Consider the following 11,757-nt stretch of genomic DNA (forward strand, 5'->3'; position numbering starts at 1 on the left):
CACCAATTAAATCACTGGGATCTTAATAAAAGCCCTCCGCGGTAGTTTAGCGCAGTCCCACAGCATCTCGCTTTGTTGTATTATAAGCTATATGACGACAACGTAAGATGACATATATTTTCTTGTAATTGCATAACAGCGCGTGGCTGTGCTTATCCAAAGAATTATGCTTTTACAGCAAAACACAAATAGACACACATATATCAATACGTAAATATTTCATACTGCAATATTTTAGCACTGTAAACACACCATACGATATTAGTTTTGGATTTACAAAATACTCATATTTTAAGACTACACACATGCGTCTTATTATTTATAACGTTTGCTATGCCTGTATGTTAATGACAGCTGAAACTACAATGAATGGCAGACGGGTACAACATATCCCAGCATCCTTTGCACTCCCGTCTCGCGAGAATATGGGTTACTCAGAAGGGAGTCTTTTCAAATAGTCTTGTTTGTTTTTATTTTGTTCACGAATCGTTTCCTTCGTTTATTCGACTTGCGAGTTGACATAAGTCAATCTTTCTTTTACCAGGACCTAACACGTCGATTTAAAAGTAAATCCCTTGATCTCCGTAGTTTTTTATCGTCAGAGAATGGGAACGTATCCATAGCAGAGGAGGAAACGAACGTTATCCAGCTAACGTTAACTGTAACGCTAACCAAACAAACCTTATTTTAACAACATATAACAGATATTAACCTCAAAACATGGGTTCAGTACTTAGCCGGAGAATTGCTGGAGTTGAAGACATCGATATTCAAGCCAATTCGGCGTACAGATACCCTCCAAAATCAGGTAAAATGTGACTTACATAATACTGTTGACAAATGAAGTTGAATGTAGTTTGGTATCGCATCATATACAATCTCCAAAGTTACCCATTCTCTTGTTTTAGCACCGAGTTATTTTTTCTAGTCTAGTCTGATGTCTCACTGATGCATTAAAAACAAATTGTGCCAACTCAAGTTTTTGATGTGACCACATTCATCATATGCAACTGTATTATTTGCAGGAAATTATTTTACCAGTCATTTTTTCATGGGAGGAGAAAAGTTTGACACTCCACATCCCGAAGGATACCTTTTTGGTGAAAATATGGATCTAAATTTCCTAGGCAACAGACCTGTGCAGGTGACCAAACTAACAACCTTTAAACATCCACTCTGACACCTCAAAGATATGTAACCTTTTTTATTATTTTACAGTTTCCCTATGTGACCCCTGCCCCGCATGACCCTGTGAAGACACTGAGGAGTTTGGTGAACATTAGGAAGGATTCTTTAAGACTCGTCAGGTAGTCATGACATTAAGAAAATTATATAAGATTAGAAAATGGATAGTTGTGGTCCTTACGATATAATATATGCTTGAGGTTCAACAAATGTTCTTTTTTCAGGTATAAGGATGATTCTGACAGCACCCCCGAGGACACGGGAGATCCCCGAGTTCTTTACAGTGTTGAGTTCTGCTTTGATACTGATGCCAGAGTGGCTATTACACTGTACTGTCAGGCCTTTGAGGAGTTTACCAATGGGATGGCAATGTAAGTATGTACTGAATAATCCATAGGGTAAAGATTTTGTAGTTGAATACATGTTGCTAAATAAGTTAATTTTCACCAGTGCCTGTTTAAATGTATTGCATAAAGGGATATATGTTGAACAGAATGTTCCTGTGATTAATAGTCTCAATTTATTTTAAATACAACTTTGCAACATTTGATACCAATGAAATATAACCCACTGGTACCTAAACAATAACTTACTGGAATCTTTGGAAAAAGTAATGCTTGATTGAAATAGTGATTTGCAAAGGCAACTTTGTTTGTTTAATTCTCAATGTTTGTGTGAAGTGTGTTTGTGTTCATTGTGTTGTATTATCAATAGTATTATCATGACTATTAATTGAGAAGTGCAGGTAAGCTCAGATCTGTTGTTGGTAATCATAACAATTTTTATTTTGAAGATACACCCCCAAGAGTCCTTCTATGGTGTCTGAAACGGTCCATTATAAAAGAGGTATAAATCAACAATTTTCTCTGCCGTCCTTCAAGATGGATTTCACCAAATGGAAATCTGAGGAGGTGTGATTTTTTATGTTCAATATTATATTGCTGTACACATCTGTTAACTCATTAAGGCTTAATGTATTTCAAATTAATGTATTTTTTAGCTAAACTTTGATCTGGACAGAGGTGTTTTCCCTTTGGTGGTCCAGGCAATAGTGGATGATGGTGATGGTTGGTGAAAAATTATGATCATAATTTACAGTAAATAATGTACAAAAGTATAACTAAACATTCTGTTTAGTTACAGATGTCACGGGTCATGCACATGTTCTCTTGGCAGCTTTTGAAAGGGTATGCATTCTATTTATTTCTTTGACATTTGTTCTTTTTAGTGTATCTTGTTTTATTTGAATGTCAGCTGAGCAGAAAGCATTCGATCACATGCACTTTTTTGGGTAGAAGTAGCTTTGAGAAATATGTTATATGCACTTCCCATTAAATCATTCTTTGCAGTGAATCATTAACCAGGATTTTATAGAAGTTTAAAATAGTCCAAGATCTGTTTTGTACAAAAATTAAAAAATAGATTAAAATGTATGAACAACAATAAGTTTCATACATAAAAGCTTTATACTTTGCTAATCTACGTACTCAAATTTATTAAAGAAAATATTTACATTTCTATTTCCCCCCCAAACAAATAAAAGCATTTGAACTCTTGTTAACGACAATCTCAAGTTCTTTGTGCTTCCAAAAATTTATTTTAAGCACAAACATCATCCTTACTCATAGAACACAGTTCAAATGAGTTTTTCTGAGATTAGCTCAAGTGACATTTTACTAAGTCATATAAAATAAAAGTATACTTATATTTCTTTTTTAACAGCACGTTGATGGAAGTTTCTCAGTGAAACCCTTAAAACAGAAGCAAATAGTAAGTAATACTGTATGTGTGGGTCATCTCTCTCATTATTGAATGCAGTGGTGTGAATTTTGTGACTTGAAGCAATAGAACAGAACTGGCCTGGCAATAAATCTGTGGTTGTGCTGGTTAAATAATTGGATGCCTCATTAAACACAGATATCACTTCATGAAAACGGTCCTTATCGTTTTGATCTGTGATGTGGTTCCCCGTGCCAGTATCCATATATTATGCATCAGCTATCATCTTTTAGGTGGATCGTGTGAGCTATCTGCTACAGGAGATTTACGGCATTGAAAACAGGAACAATCAGGACACAAAGGTAAATCGCGTCACTACAATTGATCAAATTTAGGTGCAAACAAGATATGACGTCTGCGATTGATTCGTGGTAATATAATATCCATCCTGCTATTTCCTGTCTCTGATTGAGTGTGATATTTTTAGTCCACAGAGGATGAGAACAGTGACAACAGCAGCGAGTGTGTGGTCTGTTTATCAGACATGCGTGACACACTCATTCTTCCCTGCAGGCACCTGTGTCTGTGCAATGCCTGTGCTGACACACTGCGTTACCAGGCCAACAACTGCCCTATCTGCAGACTCCGTAAGTGTTCATTAATGCTTCAGCATGCTGCATTGTTCTTCCATTATTATTTAGATTTGTTCCTCAAAGTGAACGTTTCAATTTGTTATGGCTATTAAAACAAAAGGCAGAGTGATGATTTATTTCTGATTGTTTGATATACTGTAGACTGATCTACTATTTTTATTGGTGTTAGTTGTTGAACAGTCAATTGAGCATGTTGCGCATCAGGTGACTGTTGGAGAACAGTGCCACCTGCTGGAGATCACTTTCACTCTCTCATACCTCATAAGAGCTCGCTTATCATTCCCATTCATTTCAGTTCCACTCACCCGAGTCCCGAATGACAGATCACTCTTGAGCCACAGGAAATTTACATCCTGACATTGGGCACTGGCAACAAAAGAACACACAGTTCATGCCCTTTAGTAGCATATAATATGTTTTATGAAAGATTACGAAATATTTGTATTTTTATATGGTGCATAAAATGTTTATTATTAGGGTGCATGACTAAATCTGCCCCAAACTGTGTGGTTACAGCATCTACTAACACGGACTTTCTACTTAACACTGTCCTGACTCTTGTTTTAGTGTTTACATCAGTTTTCTATTATTAATATATAGCATAAATACAGAATAGTATAATAATATAATAAGTATTTACACTACTGTTCAAAGGTTTAGATGCACATGTGAAATCAAAATGTTCTTTTGACTCTACAAACTTGATCTGATTGTGTGAATGCTTAAATGTGTGGAATGAGTTTTGTAGACAAAAAATATAATTGTTCAAAATTTTAGTTTCATTCAATTCAATTGATTTAATAAAACGTTTTTGAAATAGATGACTCATGAAGAAAAAGTAACCAATTAGACCCCATCATAGATGGAAACTCCTTCAAAATTGCTTTAGAATCCCAGGGTGAATACTGAAAACTGACTATATTATAAGTTTTGATCTGTTTTATCACAACATAATTTGTACATTGTTTCTATAATTATTCCATAGTTTTGGTGTGATTACTATTATTCTGTAATGTAGAAAAAATATTAATTAGTGAGTTACCCTAAATATTTGGACAATAGTGTTTATTTATGATAAAGAATAAATACTTCTTGCCTGTCACAGAAGACCACAGTGTTTTCATTTAAAGTTGAACATATTTACTTCCTATAGTTATAAAGGGGAAATATGCTAACGGGAGCTAGAACTATAGAACTGTGACAGCATGCACTGAACTGCTTCAGCAGTAAGACCAGCTGTGCAAATATTTGTCCCCTTTTTGTTGCCGAAACAACTCTGGTAACATTTAAGTGCGTCCATGTGAAGATGCAGCACCTGTGTTTGTTTATGCACACTGCACTTATTTGTGTTCTTCCTTCTGACCTTCTTTTCGCCTTTCTCTGCTCAGCGTTCAGGGCACTGCTCCAGATCCGAGCTGTTAGGAAGAAGACAGCAGCCACTCTCTCCCCTGTCTCCTTCAGCCCAATTCTGTCGCAGAGCTCTGACCATACTGAACACTCGGTGGGTCACACATGCTTTAATCATGTTCAACATTCCTTTAATGCCCCCTTTATACTTAAATCACATGTAAAACATGCACAATTTATTTGGTGCTGAATCTATCATTTTACAGTCCTGTTTCGTACAGTACTTAATTTACCAGTGAGGTCATCAGGTCACTGTCCTATATTCTGTAGTTTCCTATGGCAGGAAGTCAGAATCTTGCTAACTTGCAAACACTTCGCTTTGAATCTCAGAATGCTGACAACATCCCCCCTGGTTATGAGCCCATCTCCCTTCTGGAGGCCCTGAATGGGGTGCAGCCTGTGTCCCCTACAATCCCATCAGCACCTCTGTATGAGGAGATCCAGTATTCTGGAGACATGGGAGATCCGCTCAACCTGACCAGCCGGCAGCAGGGCGGAGACACTGCATCAATTAAGAGCAAAGGAAGCAAGTCACCTGATGGGTAAGTTCAGGGTTTAGCACACGCTTTGAGGTTTTACAGTATATAACATTGAGAGACAAATAAAGTTCCTATATGTCCCAAAATCTTGTTGACTGCTTTTTTCCACAATCTGGTCCAATTCATTTTCTTTCGTTTTTTTGATAAAAAATATTTCAATATTTCTGAGTGAACTCTCAGAAAATTCTGAAGGGTTTTTTAGTGAAATGTGTGATGTGCTGCAGGTCTGCACGTTCTCCATCATCACCCATACAAGAGGAAGAAGATGAAGAGAGGTTGTCAGAGCTCTCTGATGCCCAGCCACGGGCTGTCCTGTCCTGCAGTCTCACTCCCACTGAGGTCAGCCTCTTTCACTACTTCATCTTATTTATTTATCTATCCTCATATTATTGTTCCAAACCACTATGACTGGTGGAACACAAAAGGTTCATTTTTGAAGAATATCCTGGAACATGTTTTCTATGTAATTAATTAGAACTGGGGATGCCCAACATGGCAAACATTATAAAATTGTCCATATGACTCCTGCACTATAGTTCAGGTTGTTTGAAGTTAGTATTTAATCATTATTTATTTAATACAATTTTGAACGTTAATCCTCATTTCCTGTAAGATGTTGCAGATATTTGAATCGGAAGAACTAAATCATGAGCAAATTACTTGAGGGTTTTGCTTCATGAAATGCGCAAAATGCACCGGTGAATGCAAAAGGAGAGCTCGGGCTGATGTCATGATATGTAATAATCATAAAGCAGAAACAACACGTTATATGTACTACTTTTATAACTTATCATTTTTTGTAATGTGGTTTGATTACCGTTTGTTTTAAAATGGTCAACACAAAGGGGCTCATAATACTTTCCCTACAAATGTATCCCATGCAAATCTAAGAAAAACCAGGCGAGCATGGTTGACCTGATGGTGTAATGGGGTAGTTTGCATAGGGCATGTGGTTTTTACCTGGTTGCACGTCATTGATAAAGAAAAGCAAAGTAGTAAATAAAGTAAACAATTTTATCTGTTCTTCATTTTTCATTTCATGCAAAAATGGCTAAACCTCTCTTATTTCCCACAAGGCATCACTAGAGGGTGGCTCCGCCAAACCTGGTTTCCCAAATTCAGGTTAGCAAATTCTTATAAATGATAATCTGGGGGAAAATATAGCCAGTCTAAAAAATTGTAAAAAAATATGATTATATTAAATACGTTTTGCATATGGCCATTCTGCATGTGGTGTTAATGTTGCTGTATTGTAGTATCAGTGATTAGAGACAGCATGCTATGTGTTGGCAGGTTCAGAGAGCAGATCGTTGGGTGCGTCAGTGAGTGAAATCCTACAGGACTGCCACAGCGAGCGCAGCAGTCTGAGCCGTACAGAAAGTGACCCCTCAGCAGATCTGGCCCTGCCTGGTGAGCCGCTAACACACACTCGGTACCCCACTACTAACACCCCCAGTAAGTCTTTGAGGCTGCCAGAATTCATCTGTCCTTTTACAGAAACAGTTCCTTTGAGTCGGGTTTCGGAGCGGGGACAGTGTCTTTTATGTCCTGATAAATCCTTTCTATGTTGACTTTGAGAACATGCAAATCTAAAGAGCAAGCAAAGTTGGAGCAAGCAAATTTTTCAGCATGTTTGGCAGAACTAATCCTCTGCTGTGTAAAACCTGTCTCTGTTTGTTATTGCTAATGCGTTTCTCAGATATTTCTACCAGGAGAGCTTCTATTTAAATGCACATTTTTCAAAATCATATTAACATGATCTCTCCACCACTTTTAGTAAGATTGATGTGACTCACATTGAAGGCTGAAACTTTAGCATGTTTAAATGCGGATTAAATGTAAGTTTATTCATCATTGAGTAAGAGAGTAAAACGCGCTCTCTCTACAGTTTTGGCGCCAACGTGCTCTCGCGCCCTCTCTCCAGTATCTGGACAAGTACAATATTAAAGCGGTTCCAGATAAACAATGACGCTCAAAACTGCTCCGTCACACAGCTAATATTAGAACAAAAACAACCACATATCTTGGTTCTAACAAACAGAAAAAACAATGTTACTCACATACTTGTCCGAATCAAAGCAACCTCCTCGGGGGTGATTTTAAAACGATCTTTCTCTCCAACGACTCTCTGCTGGAAAGTCTTTATAATATTAAAGCAGGTCCTATCTCCTGCCTGACTTTTATCCTTCTTTTTATACTTAAAATCCACAGATCTTTTATTTTATGTAATAAATAAGACATTGCTCTTTCTACAGTCTTTCTAATGCCCGCATGATCTCATCCCTGCGTCAACATGAGAACAACATCTTTTTGTACTATGGTGGTTTGGACTGATCGATTCGTTGCAGATCTATAATACAACGCTAGTGGCCGCTGTAAATCAAAAACTTCGCCTTTAACAAAGACACAAACTGACAAATTGTTTAATAATCTAATATTGAATAAAACAACGTTATATATAAGGTATTAATATAGTAATAATTTTAATACTTTCAGAAGAATAGATTGTTTTTGGATTTTTCAGATAACATTTTCACTCCTTTATTTCTCAGCTATGTGTTTGTTGCATGTGTTTAATCCTGTACTGTCCTCCTAACCTTTCTCTCTCTGTTTCCACTCCGTGTTACTCTTAACTCGGCTTTGCTCTTAACACACATAGCGTCTGAGTCATGGTCCACTGCCGTAGAGGAATGTTGACTCCGGTAGGTTATCTGTGTCATTAAGAATTCTCTCTTTCTTATTGATTTTCCATTTTACTACCACTGACTTTATACACACTGTACAAGATTTTTGTGTGCACTGTTTAGACACACTTCCTCAGACACACTTCCTCATTATAAATTATTATGATTTAGAATTTCTTTAGGTGTTTACACCCCTAAAAGTTTTTATTAAAAATGTTTGTAGGGTAATTTGGCTGCTTACGCATCTAAATCCTCAGGTCATGGGTTTGACTCTTAAGGTGCACATACACTGTAAAAAGTAATACCTTAGATCTACTCAATAAAATTACGGCAACAGATTACAAGCATTTTTTAAAATTAAATACAACTTATTAGAAATGAGTAAATTTCAATCAATTTTATTGCTTAAAAGTTACACAATAAAATTGAGTAAATGCTATTGTGACATAATAAAATTGACTTAAGGGTCCAAGGTCTACTTAATTAAATATTAATAACAAATAATCAAAAAGAATAATTAAACTTTAAATATTATTCAGAGAAGGTAGAATTTACCTAAAAATGATCAGACACAAAAGGTTCTGAGGTGAATTTATCTTGGTCAAAACTTTTGGAAGAAAAAGTCAGAAACAAAGACATTAAATGAAAGATGCATACAGAAAAACACACATATTACTCCGTAAATAAGAATAATAGCAAATGAATTCCTTCCCTTCTAACACTGTGGCCTAACCAGCCACAACATTTAAAAAAGCGATTTCGCCGAAGCGGCTAGTAATTCGGCTTTAAACAGCATGGAAAACATATACCCAGCTAACAAAAGTTTGTTATAAGAACTTTCCTTAGAGGTTTTTCATGCTTTTGAAAACGTTTTAAAAACGTTCAGAGTCCAGGTTTTTATGTTTTAAGAACGTCCCCAGCTAACAAAAGTCACCATCATGGTGATCAGTGTTTTCTTGAGTTGGACTCTTGACCCTTAACTTTTATAGCTTGTTTTTTAGCATGCTGTATCTGTGTGCTTTTAAAGTACATTTGTTATGGCAATGCAGTGAGAAACTAATCGAGTGTTGATTGGGGATCATTAAAATCACCATCATGTTGTGGTTTGATTCACTGATTTCATCTCATTTGAGTGCTGTGCTGTTGATCATGAAAGAACACTATAAGATCAGGGAGTTTGAGGACATTTTGATATCTAGAAACATTTGTGATAACAGGACGCAAATAAAAACGTAATAAAAAAAGCATAACTGCAAAACACAGACATCAAGAATCAGTGTATGAAACTCAACAATGGTGACAATCAACAGACTAATTCAGATAAACAGATAAACCGCAATGCATGCTGGGAATCATGAATGAGTTTTGTACTATGATGTTACCCAGCATGCATTGCAGTATAAAATTCGTTTGGTGATTGTCACCATTGTTGAGGTTCATACACTGATTCTTGATGTCTTGATGAAAAAACTGGACACTGAACGTTTTAAAAACGTTTTCAAAAGCATGAAAAACCTCTAAGGAAAGTTCTTATAACAAACTTTTGTTAGCTGGGTATATGTTTTCCGTGCTGTTTAAAGCCGAATTACTAGCCGCTTCGGCGAAATCGCTTTTTTAAATGTCGTGGCTTCTTGTATCATCTGGTTAGGCCACAGTGTTAGAAGGGATGGAATTAATTTGTTATTATTCTTATTTACGGAGTAATATGTGTGTTTTGCTTCTTTCATTTAATGTCTTTGTTTCTGACTTTTTCTTCCAAATGTTTTGACCAACATAAATTCACCTCAGAACCTTTTGTGTCTGATCATTTTTAGGTAAATTCTACCTTCTCTGAATAATATTTAAAGTTTAATTATTCTTTTTAATTAAATATTAATAACAAATAATCAAGTAGATCTTGGAACCTTAAGTCAATTTTATTATGTCACAATTTGCATTTACTCAATTTTATTATGTAACTTTTAAACAATAAAATTGATTGAAATTTACTCATTTCTAATAAGTTGTATTTAATTTTTAAAAATTGCTTGTAATCTGTTGCCATCGTTTTATTGAGTAGATCTAAGGTATTACTTTTTACAGTGAGCATACTTAACACTAAATGTATAACATTCATAGTAAAACTAGGATCTCTGCATTCTGCAGCTATTGTTTTTTCATTCACTCCTCACCTTTTCTCAGGGTCATCTGGCTCCATTGAAAGCCTGAAGAGTCAGAGCACCAGCAGCTCCAGTCAACCTCTGCTCTGCCTCCCCAGCACCCTGCACATGGAAGATGAACGTCTCACACCATAATGACCAAGACACTTTCGTTCTACGTTCAATCAATTTCCAACCCAGCAAATTCAATGTTTAATGATAGCTGCATTATCTCCAGGGCATATTTAAGACTCAAATCAAGAACCATAATCATAGTAAAGTCCCATGCTGAAGTGTCCAAAACATTTCTATGTGAAGTAGACAACTGTAACAAACACTACACGCATATTTATCACATTAGCTTTAAGAAAACTTCATGAAAGATATTCATAAGAGTGAAATACCGTTTACCTTGACAGTATAGCATCTAATGGTTCAAATTTATTTCTGCTTCACGGTGTTTTATGACTGTCCTGGGTATTTTTATCGTTTGTATAATCAGCAAATGAACACTAAGTGCATCAGATTGCGTTCTGATGCAGACACTGTATAATCATATACTTATCCAGCATAAAGTAATCATGTACGTCTGTATCTTATATATTTGTTCTGTGCCTTACAGTAATGTGTGGCTTTTCCTAACTTCTTTCCTTTGAAACGTACATAATGGAAAACTGTAGCACTTCTTCAAGCTTTAATGAGTAGTTTATGGGATTTGCCATCATTTACAAAGATATATCTGATGCTTTTTAGTGAATTCACTGCTGCTTATCTATGTCAGGCACCTTAAAGTGTTGTATATTTGTACTTAGTTAAGTCATTTTATCATAAAGTGTTGTGCACTAATGTCAATCACTGTGGTCATTTCTCGATTAACGATAATCCTGTTTTATAAAACCTGATCTCACGATTAATTATATCAAATAAGTTGACTAATATCACGTTTTGAAAACGCACAAATAAAAACGCGAAGAGCTACGTTTGGGGCAGAAACACTGAGGTTATGTAGTGACCGTGTGTAGCCATATGGTGGCGGTATAGCCACTGTTTTAGAAAGACGCTCATTTCGTGTTTGGTTAAACCTGCATCACTTCATTTTACTCGAATTTAGCACCCAACACAGTATGGGCATAAGCTTTGTAAAGAAACGAAAGTTTGCTTAAATACAAGATAAATGTTTCACTATGTAATGAGAGGGAAGAGGCGTCTACAGGCGGGCCGAGTGGCGCGCTTCTTGCGCGTCACCGTATTCATTTGTGCGCCTTTCCTCTACTTTTGGCGCGCGCACACTATATATCGACTTTTAACGACTTATTTCAGGCATGAGGAAAGGGATGTGATGAGGAAAAAGTCTAAGAAATATTAAGCATGTTATAAATGCTGTTATATATGTACTCGTTGTATTACCTTACAAAACGTTCATCCATGTGAC

At 36.2% G+C, this 11,757-nt stretch overlaps 1 protein-coding gene across 4 annotated transcripts; it reads left to right on the forward strand.

Annotated features, from left to right (window-relative positions):
* Positions 1 to 394: 394 nt before the first annotated feature.
* Positions 395 to 11,194, forward strand: mgrn1a (mahogunin, ring finger 1a). Of its 4 annotated transcripts, none has more exons than XM_057359262.1 (17): positions 395 to 808; positions 1,026 to 1,144; positions 1,219 to 1,307; positions 1,410 to 1,556; positions 1,979 to 2,096; positions 2,186 to 2,252; positions 2,323 to 2,372; positions 2,908 to 2,955; positions 3,198 to 3,266; positions 3,392 to 3,551; positions 4,946 to 5,058; positions 5,295 to 5,506; positions 5,728 to 5,842; positions 6,580 to 6,625; positions 6,797 to 6,913; positions 8,163 to 8,205; positions 10,369 to 10,483. In XM_057359262.1, exons 1-16 carry the CDS (start codon positions 721 to 723, stop codon positions 8,198 to 8,200), a joined length of 1,596 nt encoding a protein of 531 aa, XP_057215245.1. In that variant the 5' UTR covers positions 395 to 720; the 3' UTR covers positions 8,201 to 8,205; positions 10,369 to 10,483. The 4 variants fall into 4 exon arrangements, with proteins under 4 accessions (XP_057215245.1, XP_057215246.1, XP_057215243.1 ...); XM_057359263.1 differs by having other exon boundaries at positions 2,329 to 2,372; XM_057359260.1 differs by lacking the exon at positions 8,163 to 8,205 and having other exon boundaries at positions 10,369 to 11,194.
* Positions 11,195 to 11,757: the final 563 nt, after the last annotated feature.

The sequence above is a fragment of the Triplophysa rosa genome, linkage group LG18 (genome assembly GCF_024868665.1).
Source record: "Triplophysa rosa linkage group LG18, Trosa_1v2, whole genome shotgun sequence".
Taxonomy (NCBI): Eukaryota; Metazoa; Chordata; class Actinopteri; order Cypriniformes; family Nemacheilidae; genus Triplophysa; species Triplophysa rosa.

Coding starts and splice junctions, on each gene's coding strand:
- mgrn1a (XM_057359260.1), top strand. CDS start 721: ATGGGTTCAGTACTTAGCCGGAGAATTGCTGGAGTTGAAGACATCGAT. Junction 1,308..1,409: donor GATTCTTTAAGACTCGTCAG/GTAGTCATGACA, acceptor TTCTTTTTTCAG/GTATAAGGATGATTCTGACA. Junction 6,914..10,368: donor AGCAGATCTGGCCCTGCCTG/GTGAGCCGCTAA, acceptor ACCTTTTCTCAG/GGTCATCTGGCTCCATTGAA.